Here is a 24,073-nt window from a genome sequence, read left to right as displayed (position 1 = left end):
AGAATTCCGATCGGACAAAGTGCCACGCATGCTCAGATCAAATTCCTACATCAAAGCTATTGGCTACTAGCTTGAACGTAGTCCCATCGTAACAAAATTACGTCATCACGTTCTGAAAGATCGGATTTTTCGACAACTTTGTCCGACCGTGTGTATGCAACAGTTTCGGACAAGATCCGACGGACAAAATCCGACGGATTTGGTTGACAGAATGTCCGACCGTGTGTACGTGGGCTAAGTGGGCCCTGAGGACAGGGTTGATGACCATTGGTATATAGTAAAGGACTAACCTAAAGGAACATGCTTTGCCTCCAGCCTTTCTTGAGCCCTGGACTGATGCCCATCCCCCACATACACTCATACTAGGTGCAGCCTTCCTATGGCTCCCCCGAGATCCAGTCATGTAAATGTAGACTGGCAATCTGTTTTAGGTATACTTATAGCTGTAATAATGTGACACTGCTATAGAATGATCCTCAAATCTGCAAGAAAATCAACACTTCCCGAAGTGTCAGATCACGTGACTTCCAGTGGGCCTCACCCCCCCTGGTCTTTACATCATCGCAGTGTTTCTGTTTCAAATACGCAGAACCCACCAAGATCAGTAATGAAGGCTGCTGCATAGTAAACCTGTTTACGGTCATTTTTAACTTCCATTGATCTTAAAGCAGGAAAAGTACAGGCAACACATAATTCTGTGTGTTTGGGTGAGGACATTAACTTATTTCCATGTTGGCAGCCGTACCAGGGTTGCTATGTGAAACAAGAAAACTGTTTGTTTGGAGCAGAGTTCTACTTTATCAAACTGGTGGATAATTAAATTCTTTCAAGTAATAATGTATTTAGGATGAACTTAGGGACCTTTCACACCTTTGTGCATATTTCTTTGTGTTTTTTTTGTGTGTTGCCTGAAACTGTTCAATCACTTTGAACAGACTTTAATGATTCTCTGAACATGAAAAAATATATCCGCACTATTTATGGCCAACATAGAATACCACAATGCATGGTACATTCACATTTGTGTGTTATGGCATGCTGGGAGACAGGTGTGTTTCTTTACAATGTATATGTCCATTTTGGTTACATTCATAATAAATGGCAACATACATAGAACATGTGTTGTTGTTGGTTGAATTAACACGCATCATAATAGACTCTAACGCACATAAGAATACTTGTGTATAGCTGTGAATAGGCCCTTCAAGTAAACAACAGCTCCAGCTTTGAAAGTGTGGAGAATCTACTTAACATGGATCTAAACCCCATTCACAAAATTTGACTTGGGCACATATATAGTAGTAATATAGTGTTTACTTATCTCTCTCCAAACCTCTGTGTCCCCTGTCTTTCTGATGCTCCGTTCATCTGTTATCCGCATGATAACCTCTGCAAGCTCTCCAACACATGAGATAAAAGCAGCTGTAAATTTGTGTTGGGGAGGTAACTTAGAGACAGATAAGCAGAGAGCTTGTTTATTCACAGCACAGCTCTGCAAGTTTCTTCATCCCTCTGCCTAAGTGAAGGGGGGGGGGGGGGTGTGCCTTTCCTCCAATCAGCTCACACACAGTGTATGTCCAGACTCCCCTCCCACTTAAAAAGAGTAAGCACAATTATAATAAATGGCTTCAGCCAAACACTAAACACGAGTAAAAGAAAAGGTTTTTGTGTTACCATTCATACTCCCTGAAAAATGGCCAAGAAATCATAGATTCTGCCAGGGTATGTAAACTTATGAGCATATATATATGTATATATATATATATATATATGTATATATATATATATATATATATTGTATTTTTATTTATTCTAAGCTTTACTTGCTTTGTTGATTGTTTTTGTATTTTTGCATATTGACACCATTTTGGAGGGCTTCACTTTATTAAAATACATTATACATTCTTGTTGATTTTTTTTTTTGTATTCTTGTACTCCCTTACGTTTTATTTTTATTTTTTTAGGTGAGAAACAAGTGGAGTTTTGCTGTCATTTAGCAAGAGGGAGTCTTGACCCAAATGAATCTCCCACTTATGAATATGTAAAATTTGTTGTAGATTTTAAGTTTTTTACCCACGGTAAGTATTTTTTAAATGCCTTTAAAACGTTGCTATATTTCATGAAAATATTGGTTAGAATGTATTTACTTTTTAAAGGTGTATTTACATTTTTAACAAACCAGTCCCTAACCTCATCGACTCAGAGGCAACAGTCAGTATTCAATGGACACCCTTAGACCTGTTTCAGTCGATTGTCCTTAAGGCCTTAATCACTTGCAGCCAAAGGACCAAGCCCCTTTTTGCAATTCAGGTCTGCGTTGCTTTAAGTGACAATTGTGCGGCCGTGTGACGTGGCTCCCAAACAAAATTCGGCGTAGAGCGTAGAGCTTTCTTTTGGTGGTATTTGATCACCTCTGCGGTTTTTATTTTTTGTGCTATAAACAAAAATAGAGAGACAATTTTGAAAAAAAATGTAATATTTTTTACTTTTTGCTATAATAAATATCCCCCAAAAATATATAAAAAAGTTTTTTTTTTCCTCAGTTTAGGCCGATACGTATTCTTCTAGATATTTTTGGTTAAAAAAAAAAACACAATTAGCAATTATTGATTGGTTTGCGCAAAAGTTATAGCGTTTACAAAATAGGGGATAGTTTTATAGCATTGTTATTAATTATTTTTTTTTACTAGTAATAGCGGCGATCAGTGATTTTTATTGTGACTGCGACATTATGGCGGACACATCGGACATTTTTGACACATTTTTGGGACCATTGTCATTTATACAGCAATCAGTGATATTTAAATGCACTGATTCCTGTGTAAATGATACTGGCAGTGAAGGAGTTAACCACTAGGGGACAAGGAGCGGTTATGTGTGACGTTATGTATTTTTTTTATTGTAGGGGGGCGTGGCCTGGCATGTGATGTCACTGATGGTCTTTGCCTATAACAGGGAACAGACGATCGGTGACAGCCACAGTAGGAAGCATGGGGAGAGGTTAGTTTACACAGACCTCTCCTCATTCTTCAACTCTGTGACCCGATCGCAGGACACCAGCGGCGATTGGGTCCACTGGTCCCGCGGCCACGGTCACGGAGCTCAGGACCAGGTCGGGAGCGTGCCGCTGACAGGGCGCTCCCAACCCACGGCTGGGCACTTAAAGAGCAACGTACCGGTACATGCTTGTGCCAAGCAATGCCATTCTGCCGACGTATATGTGCAGGAGGCTGCCCATAAGCAGTTAAAGTGACTTAAAAGCTAATTTTTTATTTTTTTTGTAAAGGGGCAGTCTGTAAAAAAATAATAATAATACTTACTTGTATATCTGCTGGTGACCTACACCAGTCTTTGGAATCTGACTGTGCCAATGCTTATTTATATTCTGCTAGAATGTAGCTTTCCCTAAAGTGTAACTCCAGACTATCCAGACTATCTTGCTTTGGATAGAGTAAGGAATGGTTCAAAGTAAGATTTTTTTCTGCTTTCTGTATCCTCATCAATGAGATTTTCCTCATTCAGAAACATTAAAGGAAATAAATAGATTCAACTAGAAAGAAATATCTTTTATTTTTTTTTTAGCAAAGATCAAGTGTTTATTTTGGTCTTTAGATTGGGCATTCTGATCTTGCTGGTTTAACAAGTTAACTGTATAGATTTTTGTACATGAATGGATTTATTGCAAAATCACAAATTTACCTTTCTGCCCTGCAATTCACCGTATCCACTTGTATGATACAATAATATAATATTCTAATGCATTTATTAGATGTATTACATTTGCAGTAACATCTAATGTCCAGTGTTCCTCAGGCTGCCACACCAGCAATACTTGCTGGTATCTGCATGGCTTAAGGTCTGCAAGAGTGAGGGTCTACCATCACACAGAGGAGCAATGCTATCCCTACATTCAACATTTAGAATTGTAGTTTATGTACTGGACCATGTGTTCTTTCAAAATTCACATGGTCTAGTCCAGTGATGGCGAACCTTGGCACCCCAGATGTTTTGGAACTACATTTCCCATGACGCTCAACTACACTGCAGAGTGCATGAGCATCATGGGAAATGTAGTTCCAAAACATCTGGGGTGCCAAGGTTCGCCTTCACTGGTCTAGTCTATCCATCCAATAGGAAAGATTATACTTGAAATGTTTTCTTTATAACTGTTATGTACCCTATTGAGTGGAGGAACTAAGAGCCTTTACATTGGACCATCCATACAATAATACTTCTGATCCATAAAATAATCATCCAATCTAATTTTAACCTATGTTATGCACACCTTTAAGACTGGAAAACATTCTCCAAGTTCCTTGTGTACATAGTTTCCAACATCATTATGTACTGGTGACTTGCTCCACCAACATTTGAGCATAATTGCAGTAAACAAAATATGTGACAGCAGCTTTGTAACCTTTCTCAAAATGTTATGGATTGTTATTCTTACAGTCAACTTTATGCAGCGATAACAAGCTCTTATATTATCTATACACATTAAATGCGTTAATTAGATGCTGAGTATTGTAACCATGACTAATGTCACTATTCCTAATGTCATTGTGACTAATTTTGCCATTGTGCTAATTTGACAAGAGTGTAAAACAGCTCATTATAAGAGCACGACAGCATAGCTGCTTTGTTAGAGGGCTTCTTTAGTCCTTCATCCCTTTTGGGTTCGTGGAGTTGAGTTGGTAATTGTAATAGATTACCAACAGACAAGGAAACAGCATCTGCTTATTGGATTGCTAGCACCACTATTCCAATTGTATACATTTTGATTGATGTAATATGTAAAACACGTATTTGCATTCAATTTATTTATAGTACAGTAATTATGATATGTTACATCCAATGCTAAATACTGAAGCTCCCCACAAAGTAAATAATCACTTACATTGAGCAATGAAAAGTGAGTGTTGTGCACATAGCACCATTCAGATTTTTATAGTAAATAAAAGCCAGTATCCGAGTGATTCAAAGGCTGCATTTTAATGTCAACCTGTGTATGTTGGGTGCATACATATTCTTTATCAGCATCATGGCTCTAGTAATAAATCCTTAGACAGCAAAATATCTCAACTGCTGTTTCTAAGCGGTCTTGTACACCAGTGGTCCTCAACCCTGTCCTCAAGTACCCACAACAGGCCATGTTTTGAGAATTTCTCTAAGTCCTTGTACACAAGGTCGGACATTCCGACAACAAAATCCGTCGGATTTTGTCCGAAACTTATGTTGCATACACACGGTCGGACAAAGTTGTCTGAAAATCCAATCGTTTGTAATGTGATGACGTTATTTTGTAACAACGGGACTACGTTCAGGCTAGTAGCCAATAGCTTTGGTCTAGGAATTCGATCTGAGCATGCGTGGCACTTTGTCTGATCGGAATTCTTTACAAACGATCGGAAAAAGTCCGATTGGATCATGTTGTCGGAAAATTTTATAGCCCAGCTCTAAAACTTTGTCGGTCGGATATTCTGACGGAAACAGTCCGATGGAGCCCACACACGATCGGATTATCCGACAACACGGTCCGATCGGACATTTTCCGTCGGAATGTCCGACTGTGTGTACAAGGGCTTAGATAAAATAGCTGTCTAAAATACCAAGCCATCGACTCTGATTTAAAACACCTGTGCAAGATAAAGGAAAACCTGCAAACATGGCCTGTTGGGGGTACGTGAGGACAGGGTTGAGAACCGATGTTGTACACCATGCACAGACACACACATACACATGCTAAAATAATTTTTGGCTGTAGGATGGACATGGTTGAGGTATTTTGAGGAGTTTATTCTGTATCATTCATTGTGAGGGGTTAGAACTAACAGGAATGGAGTGGAAGTTTTGTTATGGGAACACTTGTTCCAGCTGTTTAAGTGAATTTCCCTCACTTTTAAAAGATGTCAGCTTCTTGTTATGTCTAAAGAATGGAGAGTGAAGGTAGTTCTCCTCAATAGGACACAGATGGCAAAAAAAAAATGTTGTACCCCGTTTACAATGAGAAAATACATTTTTGTCTTTTTTTTTTCCATGGAGGCTTGACTGCCATTTACATGCAATTTCATAGAAACAAAAAGGATAAACCTTATGACACCTGTCCATCATCTTCTTTGTATGTGATCAAATGTGATCAAATGCCATGTCAACAAATATATAACTGACACATGCATTAGAATACACAAAATGATAAACAGAAAGTTACAGTTGTATTAAATTGTTTGTGTAGTATGTGTGTAGGCACAACATGTGTTAACCGTTATAAGATCATGCTATGTTATATGTGCACCTGACCTGCTGACAGCAGAAGCACTGTACTCTGAATAGAATGGAAGATCTAATCTTAACTTTTGCTGATGTGGGGACCTGTCCAATCTTGTTACAGTGCCTACATCTTCATATAATGGTTTTGAGTCAGCTGTTGCAAGGGCATTTCGGTCAGCCAGTGAAGAACAGATATGTCTTGTAGCCACAGTGCGGCTTGTCACGCCACAATTTCTCAAGGTGAGTGCAGTCACTTTTTAACAATATGGATTTAATTACTACACCCTATAGCTAATCAATATCATACACAGGTAACTCTTATAAACAATTGTGCTGCCTTTATCCATTGCTTTTTTTTTATAAACTGCTGGGCAGAGATGTATCCCTAATCAGCTATGAACCAAGATGCATTTCATTCTTACCTATAGTTTTAATTGGTCTAAAAGTCCTGATCATATTGGCATGCAGTATTGTACGGTGTTACTAAACCCAGGGCCCTGCATTCACTATATCTGGTCTCCCATAGTACACAGAACATGGAAATGCAATTATTTTAGTAAATATAAACTGCTTAAAAACTTTTTAGTCAGCAGTATATAGCAGTCTTGTGACTTCTATGAGTGTCTCGTTAAAGCTTGTATGAGAAGTTTTAATTCTACTCTGACTGTCCTATGAGGCAGCAGGACCCCTGACCCTCTGTCTGGACAGTGCTGATTGGCCCTGTGTTATTTACACGCACCCTTGCAAAAAAATAACTCTCTAGCAATACACACCAAACTGAGCATGTGCAGAGTGCCCCAAGGCTCTGTACTGTCAGCAGATAGATTGGGGACAGTGGAAGATCAGAGAAGGCAGAATCAAACAGCCTTTTTACACAATGCAGAGGATTAACCAATTAGATGCCACAGTGAGTATAACAAGCATGTACTGCATATACAGACTGATTTTACTGTTGTGGGTTTAGTACCACTTTAAGCCACAGTGTTGATGCATAATCTACACCAGAGGTGGACTGACAACCCACGGGGCCCCCGGGCAATAGGAGATTATGGGGCCCCCCAGGCAATCCGAGATTATGGGGCCACACAGTATACACACACACACAGTATACAATCACACAGTATACACATACATGTATACACAGACATGTTTCTATTGGCTGAGAAGGTACTGGAGAGGTGGGACAGCTATAATCTCAGGATTTTTAGACCAAAAGGATGTTGGTAAGGGACATTTCAGAGACAGATGTAAAAAAAAAAAAAACCCACAGATTTTTACATACTGTCCCTGGTTTTACTGAGGCTGTCAACCCTGATGGGGCCCCCTAGTGGCTCGGGGGCCCTCGGGCAGTGCCCGAGTGGCCCAATGGTCAGTCCACGCCTGATCTACACCTTCATCCCTAAAATCTAAATAGAAAAGTTACAATGGATTCCTGCAACTATTACTATGAGATCTCAAGCCCTATAGTCATACAGTAATAACTATATCATGTTTGTTTTATGTGTGCAGGAACTGTGCAATATTGAGGAGCCTTGTGAAGAATTCACATCAAGACACAGTTTAGAATGGAAATTCCTATTCTTGGACCACAGGTAAATGGTCCTCTTTTATACTTACAAGTTATGTTTGCATAAGAAATTAGTTTGAAATTTTATCAAATATAATTTGCATTCTTATAGCAAAAGTGGTGGCAGAGTTGACCACCCCTACCAGAGCCATGTGCCATAGGTTTAAGGCTCTTGCCTGTATGATAGGTGCTGTTAATAATGAAGAAATGTAATGGGATCCTGGTTCGTATTATAAATCAAATGTCATATTTTAATAACCTATTATTGAATAGATTGTAGTACTATCCATCTAGTAATATCCATTCGGACAGTAGTTCACTGTCAAAGATTAAAACCAAAGATCAATCTCCTAGTGCTGTACATCTACAGACACTGCTGGCAATGCTGGAATTACATATAGCAGGCTGCCTGTAATTTGACGTCAAGCTGTATGCTGTCATGTGGGAGAGGCAATGTGCCAATTACAGGTGCAGGGTGGAGGATTATGGGAAATTCTTGCTATTATTGTAAGAAATTAAATTGGATTCAGATTGAAAAAAGGGTAAGTTTTCAAGCCCAATTCCACTGTGTATATTTTTATTGCTGCCAGAGGCTTCTTTGGGGAGATTTTGTCCCAATTCCAGTCACGGTGACCAGGTTGTCACCATAAAAAGTAAGAAAAAATCTTCATATTTTGCTGTGTTGCTAGCATGGAAAAGGTCAGTGATTTTAAACTGGATTTTGTTAATAACTTTGCTACTGGGTTATTTGTTAAGGCTGAGTTGAGGTACCTTTTTCCCATAATAACTCTAATGCTGCGTACACACAATCGGAATTTCAGCCCACAAAAGACAGATGAGAGTTTTTCATCGGAAAATGTGACCGTGTGTATGCTCCATTGGTCTTTTGCTGGCGGAATTCCAGCCAGCAAATGATTGAGAGCATGCTCTCATTTTTTCGGTTGGGAAAAGTTCCTATCCAAAAATGCGATCGTCTATTGCAATTCCGACGTGCAAAATTCCTACGCATGCTCGGAAACAATTTGACACATGCTCGGAAGCATTGATCTTCATTTTTATCGGCTCGTCGTAGTGTTGTACATCACCGTGTTCTTGACGGTCGTAATTTCAGCAAACTTTTGCACGACTGTGTGTATGCAAGGCAAACTTGAGCGGAATCCTGACGGAAAAGCCACCATATCTTTTTCCGATGAGAAATCCGATCGTGTGTACGCGGAATTACAGGAGTGAATTTCCCTTCCTAGGGGTAGATTTCCTCTCTCTTCCTGTTGTAAGTACGAGCCGTTTGTACGTCGGATGTTTGTAACCTGGGGACCGCCTGTACTTGGTAATGACCATTTGTATTTTATTTTGGAAGGAGTCACTGTACATGCCACTGGATTTATTGCTTGTGTTTTTATGATGTCACGTTTGGCTTTATCAAGGCATTCCTATATGGCTCCAAAATGTCACATGTTTATTGCGATAATATAAGAGCTCTTTATTGGTTAAAAAATGTTTCTCTACATAATTAGGACACAGATAGTAGTTAAAAGCTCTGGTAAAGAAAGTGTATAGTAAAAGCACCACACCATAGGTCTTCAGAGTCCAAATAAATATTCTTTTCATTAACAAACAGGATGATAAAACAACCAGTGTTTTTCTGGGGATAAAAACAGTTCCCCTTTAGCAGGGTTTTAAAAGCTGCATATAGAAAGAGAACTGGACTCTGTGCTCAAACAATGTGCTTACAGATTCTGTGTTGTCTGCATTTAAAGTTGTTAGTAAACCCTCCTATCGTTTTCAGCGAAGGAAGCTGCCATCTTGGCCTCCCTTTAATCTTTAACTGCCATGAAGCTGCACATGTGATCAGTTATGACACCAGCCATTGGATGGTTTGACAGTTTGGTTGAGAGCACAACCAATGTGACAGTTAACATTTCTGGCATGCCATGTTTTTTCAAACTGTTAGATCGATGGGTTTACTTCCGCTTTAAAACAATCAGTAAACTTTCTTTTTTTATGAGTCTGGTCCTCTTTTATATGCAGTATTTCAAGCCCTGATGAAGAAGAACAATTCCTAACTCCCTGAAATATCGTGAATGTCTTATACTGTTAAATCCTGTTTATGAACGAAGGAATATTGATTTTACTCTAATGATTATTGGTGTAGCACTATCATTATCTACTTTTTTACCATCGTTTTCCATCCATGGTGCTATTTCATGGACTTGATATTCTGTATAAGAGCCATTTAAACAGAGCCTTCAAGTGCCATTGACTAGATACAATCAATCAATATTACTAATCTCAGTCTAATTACCTGACATCCAGCACCTTGTCTCCAGTCTATTTCATGAGCAAGTAGAGGTTCATAGAGGATCTAATCTGCCCCTAATGAAAATAAAAATTATTTTTATTGCCAATTGTGTCCCTGTTGGATTTTTTTCCCTCCCTACCCTTTTGTTGCTAGGACAGGTAGTAAGGGGAAACCTCTTAGCCCTTGTACACACGGTCGGAGAATCCGTCGGAATGTGTCCTATCGGACCGTGTTGTCGGATAATCCGACTGTGTGTGGTATGCATCGGACTGTTTCCGTCGGAATATCCGACGGATCAAATTTTACAACATGTTGGAAATATTTTCCGACCAACTGGTCCGATAGGACATACTCCGATCATGTGTAGAGAATTTCGATCGGACAAAGTGCCACGCATACTCAGATCAAATTCCTACATCAAAGCTATTGGCTACTAGCCTGAACGTAGTCCCATCATATCGAAATTCCGTCATCACGTTCTGAAAGATCGAATTTTTCGACAACTTTGTCCGACCGTGTGTATGCAACAGTTTCGGACAAGATCCGACGGACAGAATCGGACGGACAAAATCCGACGGATTTGGTTGTCGAAATGTCCGACTGTGTGTACGGGGGCTTAAATTATGCCACAGAGGTAACTAACAGAAGGTGTACACCTAAACTATATAAGGAAAACTGGGGTGATGTGGCCATCATCTGTGATTCCACCTATTTCCAAAGAGCATTATAGATATAAATGTTGCAACTTTGAAAATGAATAATATTAAAGTTGTGCTGATCTCTGATTTTTCATGTAAGATAGTTTCAGCTTGAAACTATTCTTTAACCGTTTCATTGCCAGGAATGCAGAAAAACTAGCTAAACTAAATATAAGATCTTGGAATTCCCCTAGAGCTCTGGCGTGCCTAACTTTTGATTGTTTTAGAGTTCTTGCTGGGTAACAGCCCCATCCACTATTTTAGCTGTTCTTGGCTATGTACGAGTTGTTGGCTTATTTCAAGGTTTCCTCCTAATCATTTTCATACCTCTTAATTTTAAGAGGGCCATGAAAGAGTTGACTATGTAGGACAGTCGGTCTTCTACTACAAAGTCATGCTGTTGTCATAAATGCAGTATGCAGTTTAGCATTGTCCTGCTGAAATATGCAAGGCCTTCTCTGAAAAAGACATTGTCTGGATGGGATTTCAGCATTGATGATACCTTTCCAGGTGTGCAAACTGCCCATTCCATACACACTAATGCACTCCCATACCACCAGATGCAGGCTTTTGAGTGTTGATAACAATCTGGAAGGTCCCTCTTCTCTATAGTCTGGAGCACCTGGTGCTCATGGTTGCCAAAAAGAATGTAAAATTTCCATTTGTCTGACCACAGAACACTTTGCAACCGACCATTTTAAATGAGCTTTGGCCCAAAGAATAGGACGGCGTATTTCTGAGCCCATGCAGTGAATCATGCCTGTTTTAATGAAGTGCTGTCTGGGAACCCAAGGATCGCAGGCATCCAATATTGCATTTCAGCCCTGTCCCTTGTGCACAGAGATTTTTCCAAATTCTCAGAATATTTTGATGATATTATGTATTATAGATGACATTTTTTTTACAGATTGGTGAACCTCTGCCCATGTTTACTTCTGAGACACTCCAACTCTCTAAGCCCTTGTACACACGGTCGGAGATTCCGACAACCAAATCCGTCGGATTTTGTCCGTCTGATTTTGTCTGACGGATCTTGTCCGAAACTGTTGCATACACACGGTCGGACAAAGTTGTCGGAAAATCCGATCTTTCAGAAGGTGATGACGTAATTTCGTTATGATGGGACTACGTTCAGGCTAGTAGCCAATAGCTTTGATGTAGGAATTTGATCTGAGCATGCATGGCACTTTGTTCGATCGGAATTCTCTACACATGATCGGAGTATGTCCGATCAGAGCAGTTTGTCGGAAAATATTTCCAGCAAGTTGGAAAATTTGGTCCGACGGATATTCCGACGGAATCAGTCCGATGCATACCACACACAGTCGGAATATCCAACAAAACGGTCCGATAGGACACATTCCGACTGAATCTCTGACCGTGTGTACAAGGGCTAAGATGCTCTTTTTATACCCAATCAGGTTACATACCTATTGCTAATTAACTTAATTAGTTGCAAAATGTTCTTCCAGCACTTTTTTGTTAGGACCACTTTGCAAACCTTTTGCTGCCCTGTCCCAACTTTTTTGAGATGTGTTGCCATCAATTTCAAAATTACTTTTTTTTTTTTGTACATTTTCTTAGTGTGTAAACTTTTGATATGTTTTCTATTTTCTATTGTGAACAAAATAAAAAATGGGTCATGAGATTTGAAAATTATTGCATTCTATATTTATGTAGATTTTACATGGCATCCAAACATTTTTGGAATTAGGGTTGTATAGGTGTGCATTAACAGACATTCAAAAAAAGTTTTAATAAACAACATAAAACTGAGCTATGATATTTCTTTAACAACATCATGGAACTTTTGGGAATGCACAAACTGGTTTGGAATCATTAGTATTATTAGGTGTTGCAATCTGTAATATGAATGCGAATGAAGAAGCCTGTATATACATTTATCATTAGCTAATGTAACTTATTAACTGCTTGCTGACCAGCCGCCGCAGTTTTACTGCGGCAGAATGGCATGCCTAGGCGAAGCGGCGTTACCTTACGTTGCTTCGCCTTTGGGCCACTAGGGGCCCGCAGCATGAGCCGAAGCGAGTGCCCGGCGGGCCCGATGGCTGCCTGGCTCCCGCGATTGCTCGGGATCTGTGTGTGTAAACACACAGATCCCAGTTCTTTCAGGGGAGTAGAGACAGATTGTGTGTTCATACTATGTATGAACACCGATCACTCTCTCCTCCTAGACAGTCCCATCCCTCCTACAGTTAGAACACACCTAGGGAACACAGTTAACCCATTGATCGCCCCCTAGTATTAAACCCCTTCCATGCCATTGACATTTATACAGTAATCAGCGCATTTTTATCGAACTGATAGCTGTATAATTGTCATTCGTCCCAAAAATGTGTCAGAAGTGTCTAATTTGTCCGCCACAATATCGCAGTCTCAATAAAAATTGCAGATCGCCACCATTACTAGTAAAAAAAAATCATAATAATAAAAATGCCATAAATCTAGCCCCTAATTTGTAGCCGCTATAACTTTTGCGCAAACCAATCAATATACGCTTATTGCAATTTTTTTTTTACCAAAAATATGCTGATTTTATTATCCAATCATGTGCAAGCTCAAATGCTGTTTTTTATTTTCCTTGCATGCCCCCCTCGAATCTACAGCAACTGCATTTCCAAGTGCACTTGCAGTGCAAAGTGGATTAGCCTTCCGTAAATAACCCCCATTGTGTTTTTTTTCAAAATTGTCGCTCTTTTTTGTTTATAGCACAAAAAATAAAAAAACACAGAAGTGATCAAATACCACCAGAAGAAAGCTCTATTTGTGGGGAAAAAAGGACATTGATTTTGTTTGGGTACAGAGTCGCACGACCGCTCAATTGTCAGTTAAATCGACACAGTGCCGTATTGCAAAAAATTGCCTGGTCATTGAGCAGCCAAATCTTCCAGGGGTGAAGTGGTTAAAGCGGTAGTAAACCCGCTGACTTTTTTTTCTACACCTGTAAGGGAAAAGTCATAATGAGCTAGTATGCACCACATACTAGCGCATTATGAAATACTTACCTTAGAACGAGATGTTGGTATCTCACCCGGTCCATGCCGAGGGAGCTGACATTTTCCCTTGGCGTGTCTTCCGGGTATCATGGCTCCGGCGCTGTGAGTGGTCAGAGCCAAAATGTGGTCACGCGCAGGACTTCTTTCCGGCAAGGTCCGGCGTCTGCCGGACTTTCAGTTGAGAATTCCCAGAGCGCATGTGCCGCTGAAGTCAGCGGCTCATTTCAAAGGGAATATCTCCTAAACCGTACAGGTTTAGGAGATATTCTTTTTACCTACAGGTAAGCCTTATTATAGGCTTACCTGTAGGTAAAAGTTAAAGTGGAAATAAACTCCCCATATAGTTTTCATCCACGGAAGCTGCCATCTTTGCCTCTGTTTAATCTTCAGCTGCCACGGTCCTGCACATGTGATCCGTTATGACACCAGCCATTGGGTGGTTTGACAGTTTGGTTGAGAGCACAGCCAATGGCAGTTAGCATTCCCGGCATGCCATTTTTTTGAAACTGTTTAAATCAATGGGTTTACTTCCACTTTTAAAAAAATGACTTTACTACCACTTTAAGGACCAATGCCAAAATCAGATCATACTGTAACGTGGAAACATTTACTTGTTAGTGATTTTCTGGGAAGTTGTTTGTAAATTGGATTTAATCTTCAAAGTGTGATTCTGGCACCTGCAATCCCCTTTAAATGCTCTTCTTCAATAACCTATATCAGCCAAACACAATCCTCTTTCATTGCCCTGTCATAGTCTGAAAACTTGTTGGTTTCTATGAATTGCCATTATTCCTCTTTGAATGAACGTAATTATGTTCGGTTCTGCAGTGTGAACCACCAGCCTGCCTGTTTTACATTTTCATTACCTTCCTAAACTTTATCTGAAATCAGTATATTGTGCATTTTCAAATGAGCTCCTAAACTGGTAGTATGTGAGACATAATCCTCCTGTAGATTAAATTACTGATTAGTTGATGGGTTTAGTCTTTGGTTTGGGATTAGCATAGGGATTAAATCTTCTGAGATTTCCCTGCATAAACCAGATATGTAGCTATGATTTGTTTTTGTACTTTGCCAATTTTTTATTTTTTTTTCATCAATTTGAACTGGTCCATGTGGGGGACTTCATATAAGTAGACAGAAATATTGATCTTGGTCATACTTTACCATATATATTGATCCTTCCTAAACTGCCTCTTTTTTGTATGAATTATAAATGTATAAAGATACAGGTTTTGCTGGGAGCTCTCGGCCCTCTACTCCTACAAAGTACTTGTTCTGCTCTGCTTCTCCATCATGGCTAATATTAAAAGCTAGAGAAAAGGAGGGTCTTTAGTTCATAGTTTAAATTAAATTAAAAAATTTAGCTATACATTTAAAATAAAACTTGTAAAGGATCCCTGCACCAATTTTATGGTTGCTATTTGTATTGGTGATTTATGAAATGGTAGGCTACCAATACCGATGTCTTCTGAAAATGCTGATTACCTGCCTGTCTCTGACTTAAACTCCTGACTTGGAACAAGCAGGGCCTTTTTTTCTTAGAGAATAGGCGCAGTAACCCTTCTAAGCCACCCCTACCCACCGTCAGTGCCAGGACAAGGTCACCCAGCGCCCAGGGCAAAGATGCCAAACTGTGCCCCCCTTTCCCTTAGGGTTAGGGTCAGGGTGCCCCCTGCACCTGCAATAAACCATTGCGCCAGGGGCAGCCGCCCCTTTATCCACCCCTTGTCCTGGCCCTGCCCACCGTTACCTGGTTATACCCCCTACCCACCGCCCAGTAGCACCTCTTTTAGAGAATACAGAGCCAAGTATCATTTTGTATCATTTTGTTGTGCTAAGTAATTTGAATGGAATATGTTAATAACAAGAAAAGTAGTCAAATAGATCCCCAACAGCAACAATAGATTTGCTCAGAAACAATAGACCCCCCAACCCCCCCAGCAGCAATGGACTCTGACAACAAAATGCCGCCCCAGCAGCCAACATCAATAGACTGTCCAGCAGCCAGCAACAGTAGACTCCCTCCTTCAACAGTAGATCTCTTCCAGCAACAATTGATTCCCCAGAACCAATACATCTCCAGCCAGCAACAATAGACTGCCATACAAAAATAGATACCCTCCAGCAACAATAGATCCCCCAGCAGCCAGCATGAATAGTCCATCCAACACACCTCAGCACTCCTTGCCATTACATACATTCAGTGCTGGAGGTGCCGGAATTGCGTTCCAGCTGAAAAAAAGCCCTGGAATCAAGTATGCAGCAAGTAAAGTCAGAGCAATGGATTTGTATACCTGTTCCAGGTAATAAAATGAGTAACTGAATTAGCACAACCAGGCAGCTAGCATTTTCAGAAAAAAAGATTTGCCCCACTGCCCAGGTACTGTTTGGGAACATGTAGCTGGTAAAGTAGAGAATTATAGGCGATTAGGAGAATTGGACAACATTGAGACAGCTGAAAACTGGAGTGATTTGTTCATGTGGACTAATAGTGCTACTTGTTCCCAGTCTGTTCATAAAGAAAAGCTGCCATTGCTGACCCCTGCTTCTGAAAATGGCTGACCTTCTGACCTTTATGTTTAAAGTACATTGAGTCATTGCATCGGAACATGTATGCAGGTAAAGGTTTCTTTCTGACTTTCCTGACATGGGTAATTATCCCAGGTCAGTGACTCAGAACGTTATGAAGGTAGTTGTTCAGAATAACAGCCAGATAATTATCAATTGTTAATGAAGGTCAGTAATGGCAACTCGATTTTCTCTCATTACAGGTTTACGCTAGATAAAATATACATCTCTTGGTATAGTGTTAACATTTAGCAACCCTTTGTCCCTAAATACGTATTTAGGCAAGCCATTTAAATTCAGTGATCTAGACAGTGATAGTAGTATGTGGGAGGAGGTAGTCTTTTTTCGTACGGATTACGATTACGATTTAGAGAGTCTCCAGAATGGTCCATCATGGCAAGCCTGGGCTGGCAGACTGACAACTCTGGAATATGACAGAAAATCTATTGTATTCAAAGCTTAACTCCAGCCAAAACATTTTATTTCATATTTCATTGTGTATAGACTGGGGAATAGTTATGCCGTGTACACACGACCGGACTTTTCGAGGGACTAGGTTCTGACTTTCGGCGGAGTTTCCGACGGACTTCCCGAATGAACGGACTTGGCCACACACAATCACACCAAAGTCCGACGGATTCGAACGTGATGACATACAACCGGACTAGAATAAGGAAGTTCATAGCCAGTAGCCAATAGCTGCTCTAGCTTCGGTTTTTGTCCATCGGACTAGCATACACATGAACGGATTTCTCGGTCCGGCGGAAAAATTTAAAACATGTTCTATGTCTAAAGTCCGCCGGATTTTTGGCAAGCAAAGGTCTGATGGAGCCCACACAAGATCGAATTGTCCGAGGGACTTGTTCCGTCGGACCTTTGCTGTAAAAAAGTCCGGTCGTGTGTACGCGGCATTAGAGCCTCAGGAAGTGAGGAGAAATCTCTCCAATGGAGACAAAGTCAAAAGCACAATTTTATTAGCTGTCTGTGCCTTCCTGTCTCAGTGACAAACACAATTTCTACTTCTTATAAAGTAGTCACGGGGACAAGATGCGAGGGACATTTCTCCAATACAGTCACACACAGAAATAAAAACCCAACATAAATTATAACTGTTTTCCCACTCAAAACTAAAAAACTTTTTTGGGTAAAGTTAGGCTTTAAGAGTATTTTAGGCTAAATCAGCCTGTATTAAAGGAGTTTTATGGTCACGACATACACTCCCATTTTATAACCTCAGCATTGTAACAATACAAACAACAGTTATATTTGATGATCTAGTATAATCTTACTTGTAAAATTACCTTTCATGTTGTGAGTGTTGCCTGTCTGCTGGCCATCTCCTTCACAACTTTTTGAATTCCCTGCATGCTTTTTCTCTGCTGTTTACTTTCGATCTCTGAGGACTTCATACATACTTTTGATCTCTGAGGACTACATTTAAAATAACAAACACTTACTTACCTGCTTTTTGCAACGGTTTTGCACAGAGTAGCCCTGATCCTCCTCTTCTGGCTGGCACTCTTGGCTTCTTGATCTTGCTGACTGCCCCCCAGGCTGCTTGCTATGGGGGGCACTTGTGTGGGCTTGATCCCGCACAGGCTCGGTTCCTCCTTCTGCACTCTGGCTGTGATTGATAATAACAGAAGCCAGTGGCTCCCGCTGCTGTCTCTGAGCTTATGAGGAGGGAGAGAGCTGCGGGGGGGGGACCCCAGAATAGGATGACCGGTGCCACACTGTGCAAAACGAGCTGCATAGTGGAGATAAGTATGACATGTTTGTTGTTTAAAAAAAATAAAAATAAAAAAAAGCGATCCTTTACAATCACTTTAAGGTAGATAGTTGTGTTTTTCACAAAAACTGTGAACACAGCACATGCCTGTGTATCATTGCAGTCATTTTTAAATGCGCATTTTTGTGTTCACTGTAATATCAAACATTATAGCCATGGCACCCAACCTACGGCCCAAGAGCAGCATGCTGCCCTTTAACCACTTATTGTGCTTATGTTTATGGTTACTCATACCAGTGATAGAAAAATATTCTTTAGAATAGCTTCTAGAACAACTTGGTTTATTTCTCTAAGCCCTTGTACACACGGTCGGACATTCCGACGGAAAATGTCCAATCGGACCGTGTTGTCGGATAATCCGACTGCGTGTGGGCTCCATCGGACTGTTTCCGTCGGAATATCCGACGGACAAAGTTTTAGAGCTGGGCTATAAAACTTTCCGACAACATGGTCCGATCGGACTTTGTCCGATCATGTGTAGAGAATTCCGATCAGACAAAGTGCCACGCATGCTCAGATCAAATTCCTAGACCAAAGCTATTGGCTACCAGCCTGAACGTAGTCCCGTCGTAACGAAATAACTTCATCACGTTCTGAACGATCGGATTTTCCGACAACTTTGTCCGACCGTGTGTATGCAACACCAGTTTCGGACAAAATCCGTCTGAATGTCCAACCGTGTGTACAAGGGCTATCACTATCCTTTTTCTCTTGTTATGTTTCTTTATTTGGATCTTTTATAATAGATCTTGTTGAAAGAAGTGAAATCAAATGTGGGAAAAGGAATTTTTAAGGGAGCTTTTTTTCCTCCCTATTTCTTTTGATTTTCTTTTTGTACGCGTGTGTTTGAGGATGCATTGCTATTTTTTTCTGGTAATTATACTTGCATTCTTTTAGTAAGTAATTTTTGGGAATGGATAATAGGATGGTACTGAAGAAAATTAAAATATAGTATGTACTTTATACATGCATAATGTATGTATCATGTGATACTGCAAAAGAATGCATAAAAAACAAACAAAAAACAAACAACACAAAAAAAACAGCTTTAAAATATAATAAAAATTTGATTTAAAAAAAAGGCGCTGTAGGGAGCACCAGTGTTAGAACACCGATCATGTAAAAAAACAAAAAACAATTTTGTGTCTCTTGACAGTCCCCAGTCTATGAATATCTTCTATGCTGTATCTCCAATCTCCAACAACTCGTACGGCACATTTTCAGTCTTTGACCATCTCCTGTTACATGTCTTCAGTCTTTGACAGCTTTCTGTAACAGCATTTTATTCACTGAATATTAAGTGCAGTTTATTTCTGAAGTCAGGGCACCCTATATTATGAGAGATGACTGCCACTGTTTTATAGTTTTGTAAGCACGCTAATGTCACATTTTGAAACCTTCAGTAGGAACATCAAAGAACTCTATGAAAATGAATCAATACTTTCTGAACTTTTCATCTTAAAATCAGTGCTTTTGAAAAAGACATCATGCTGCTTTATGAATATGACAATTCCATCCCGATTCCTAAACCCTGTTCCCAACCTAGTCTATTGCCCATATCTCTACCCGACTAACCTACCGACAAAACTTGCCACCATTACAGAGAACTGACAGGTGTCTTCGGCTCTGTATAGCTCTAAACTCAGCACACTACAGTGGTAAAAAATGTGAATTTGTTATGGCAAAGGCAGCCCACCAATGTCTCTGCCATTTATAGGTTCCTCACCCAGATACTGCAGCTAAATGCCAGAAGTGTCCTATGACTGGAGAAGAGTGAGCTCAGAACTGCTGTCAGTTACATGTAAGGTTAAGGGTGGTTTCTGTATTTACGATTACAGAGGAGATAGTATAAGTGGTATTATCTTCATTAGAGCAAAAAATGTCCCACTACATGTTCCTTTCCACCCCCCTTAACGCTTAGCTGAGCCCTCTCTGGATCCAGTGTTGTGCCAATCTGCAGCAGCATTAGTCTCTCGTTCTCTTTTCACAGGACAGTTTGGGAGCAGCAGGAGCCATTGGCTCCTGCTATTGTCAATCAAAGAGGAGGGGGTGGGGCTTAACCATGCTGTGTGTGTGTGTCTGTGGATGCTCACAGCCTGGCTTGGGAGTGCGCCTCCACGTATGCCCCCATAGCAAGTGGCTTGCTATGGAGTACACGCAGGAGAGGAGGAGCGGACATTGCTGGCGGGGGACCCCAGAAGAGGGGATAAGGCAAAAGGGGGGTAAGTGGCCATCTCTGTGCAACACCACTGCACAGAGCAGGTAAGTATATTCCTCTTTTTTTATTTGGGGGGGGTAACCTTTACAACAACTTTAAGTATTTAGGTCCACCCTAACACTGCTCCACATTTAGAAATGTTTCCTAAAGCCCCATACACACTATCAGATTTTCTGATAATTTTTTCCTTCAGATTTACCAAAACCATATAATATGAGGTCAAACCTTAGGAGTTTCAATGTGTATGCAATCAGGCAGGCCCTTCTACTACATGGTTTTGATAAATCTGAAGGAAAAAATCAGCAGAAAATCTGATAGTGTGTATGGGGCTTAAGTAATACTGTAAATTTCCTCCTCTTGACACCAGTCGTTTAACCATAAGGCTTGACTGTTCTAATTCTCTCAGGTAGACATCCTAGCATTTAGTTGCTGACACCTTTAAATTTACTGTTCATTTAAGCACTATTTTAGTTACACACAGAGCATAAAAGGGAACCTGTTATTTTGCAGCTGAAAGATAGACATTGCGCCCTACCCACTTTGTATATGCATGTTACCTTGGCAAAAGCTTTTGGTGGAGTTGTGGAGAGTAGAGGTAAGCAGTTGCAGCCCATCCATTAGGGGCGCATGGGCGCCATCCCCCCTAGTCATGTGTCCGGCTCCCTAATCTACATACAGGGCAACAGACTATGGATTCCAATTGGGGGTGTGTGTTTTTTTGAAGCATGTGATTAGAGCCAGAGGTTCTAATAGGCTTCAAGAAAGGGTGTCAAAATGTCAAAAGTTAAAGTAGTGGTGAAAAAGCAAAAGTGGGTTTAGGTAGTTTGTTTTGCATATTAATTCTTCAAGATCCATGTAAATGGGAGCATGGCCGGACATGCGTATTTTGCTTACATACAGTACTTCTAGCTGAAAGATATCTCTTTTTTTCATTTCTTGGAACTGGGAGGTATGTCAATGTCCTTGCTGCAATAAGGTGTGATGATTATGCTGCAGTGCACTCATGCAATCATCAGAGATCACAAACTGATAGAAACAGCTCCTGAAAGAATCATGCTACAGAGTAGGGCTCAATTCACATCTATGCATGTTGCTTTTGAGCATTTCTGCAGTGCTTTTTGCGGTGCTTCCCATGTTTTTGCACACGCATTTTACCGCGATTTGCTTTTTTATTTTTACACTGTATTTAGCTGGTTGCTAAGGAGGCCGTTACCTCCTTAACAATCGATGAGTCATCAGCTGTCAGCATGTTTCCCCGCTGACAGCTGAATGTAAAAAAAAGAATTGCCTGCTAAAAAACAAATTGTGAAAAAAATAGAACAGAGTGGGGTCCCCCCCAGGTCCATACCAGGCCCTTGGGTCTAGTATGGTTTCGAAAAGTGCACCCCCCCACCCCAAAGCACCTTGCCCCTATGTTGATGGGGACAAGGGGATCTTCCCGACAACCCTTGCCTGGTGGTGGTCGGGGTCTTCAGGTGGGGGGGCTTATCGGAATCTGGAAGCCCCCTTTAACAAGAGGGCCCACATATCCCGCCCCCCCCCATGTGAATGTGTGTGGGTGTGCCAAAACAAAATAGACCGTTTTTGACAAGGCCTTTATTAAAAATCTCTTCTTGCTCCTCTGGGCTTTTTCATCTTCCTCCAGTCTTCTTCTCCCGCTTCTTTTTTCTCCTGTCTTCTTTGTCCGGTTTTCTTCTTCCTCTGCCGACAACCCTTCTCCGATGCTGCATCCCGCAATGGATGTCAGGAAGAGACTATTATCCCCATGAACATGGGGGCAAGGTGCTTTGGGGTGGGGGCACAGAGCCCCTCCTGCCCCAAAGCACCAACCCCCCCCCCAAGATGTTGGGGACATGTGGTCTGGTATGGTTCAGGAGGGGCAGGGTGTTAGTTTGTCTTCTCCCTTTCCTGAGCTGCCAGGCTGCATGCTTGGATAAGGGTCTGGTATGGATTTTGGGGGGCCCTCTGAATCCATACTAGACCCAACGGCAAAAACACGGTACTTGCGGGTCCATTGAAGTCTATTGCATGCAAAACGCTGCATTTTGCGGGAAACAAGACCCTTTCCAAAAAAACAGAGGCACAAAATGCATTGGGGTGAATGTGTTCCATAGGAACCCATTTCCCTGCATTTCTGCAAAATGCATCAAAAAAACGCATCAGGTGAAAAGATCATAATATGATCTGCTCTAGCAGATACACATGTGGATGGATCAGAGGCTAGGGCATACTACTGGAAGGGTGGAACAAACAACATAGAGAAAACCAAACTACAGGGCAAAGTAGGGACAAAATTCTAAAAGGCAAATGATGAAGCAAACAATGCTAAATAGCAAGTCACAATGTATGTGTAACATAACAAAACATTTCTCTAATGCCGTGTACACACGACCAGACTTTTGCACAGCAATTCAATTGATCTTGCGTGGGCTCCATCGGACTTTTGCTTGCCAAAAATCCGGCGGACTTTAGAAATAGAACATGTTTTACATTTTCCCACCGGAACTCCCCCTGACCGAGAAATCCGTTCATGTGTATGCTAGTCCGACGGACAAAAGCCGACGCTAGGGCAGCTATTGGCTACTGGCTATGAACTTCCTTATTCTAGTCCAGTCGTACGTCATCACGTTCGAATCCGTCGGATTTTGGTATGATTGTGTGTGGCCAAGTCCGTTCATTCGGAAAGTCCGTCGGAACTCCACCGAAATTTCGCCGGAAAGACCGTCGGACCTAGCCCCTCGAAAAGTCTGGTCGTGTGTACGCGGCATAAGGCTCCTTTTACACGGGGTGGATCAGTGATGATCCGCCCCGTGGATATCCACTTGCACAGCGGGGATCGCCGGAGCGATTTCCGCTGAGCAGGCAAAGGACAGGTCCGTCTCTGCACACTGCGCAGGGACGGACCTGTCACAGCGCAGCTCTCCCCTATGGCAGATCGGGTGACAACGGACCGCACTGTCCGTCGTCACCCAATCTGATGACGGATGGAAAAATAGCTTTTTCCTCCGTCACACTTTTTCGGATCGGAGCGGCTCGGATGTCAGAGGACATGTCACCGCTGACATCCAACACTCCATAGAGCTATATGGAGCATCCGTTCAGGTCCGCCTGAAAAACTGACAGGCGGACCTGAACGGGTGAAAGAACCCTAAGGCAGGGTTCACACTATATTCACATGTGGCTCATAGCAGGGGTCCGGTGTGTCCCTGTTCACCATTTCAGCCCAAATTTTTGGCTGAATTCAGACCTGAAACAGACCGAAAAACGCACAGGGCTCCTGTGCAAATTTGCACCAGAGCCACAGCAGAGATATGTGAACCGGCTCCATAGAGAGCCGGTGAAAATCTCCTGCTATTGCAAATTGGATACAGGAAACCCCCATGCGAATTGGATGCAAGAAATCGCATGTGAATCGCAATCGTGTAAACCCAGCCTTACTTGGTGGTTTACCAAGTCATATGTAAAATCTTGTAAAATTCAATGTTGTGCAGATTTCAGCTTTACATGCTCTCATTTCTTGTAACTAAGGCCCACTGTAGCATTTAACTTTTTAGTTACTGGTTTTTGGGCATTCAGCTCCAACAGGGCGGTATGTGCCCTCTCACTAAATGTTGTTAACTTTCACACCAGCAATAAATTAGTATTGC

At 41.2% G+C, this 24,073-nt stretch overlaps 1 protein-coding gene across 1 annotated transcript in view; it reads left to right on the top strand.

The window, feature by feature from the left end:
* PASD1 (PAS domain containing repressor 1) overlaps nt 1-24,073 on the top strand; it is a 139,425-nt gene that overhangs the window by 72,862 nt on the left and 42,490 nt on the right. The window contains exons 8-10 of the mRNA XM_077485657.1: nt 1,965-2,078; nt 6,389-6,507; nt 7,777-7,859. Of these exons, the coding sequence (XP_077341783.1) occupies nt 1,965-2,078; nt 6,389-6,507; nt 7,777-7,859 (316 nt within the window). The remainder of the gene's footprint in view (nt 1-1,964; nt 2,079-6,388; nt 6,508-7,776; nt 7,860-24,073) is intronic.

This window comes from Lithobates pipiens, unplaced genomic scaffold (assembly GCF_037356315.1).
Source record: "Lithobates pipiens isolate NorthernLeopardFrog02 unplaced genomic scaffold, aLitPip1_a1.2 Scaffold_1, whole genome shotgun sequence".
NCBI classification, from domain to species: Eukaryota; Metazoa; Chordata; class Amphibia; order Anura; family Ranidae; genus Lithobates; species Lithobates pipiens.
This window is presented reverse-complemented; position numbering and strand designations above follow the sequence as displayed.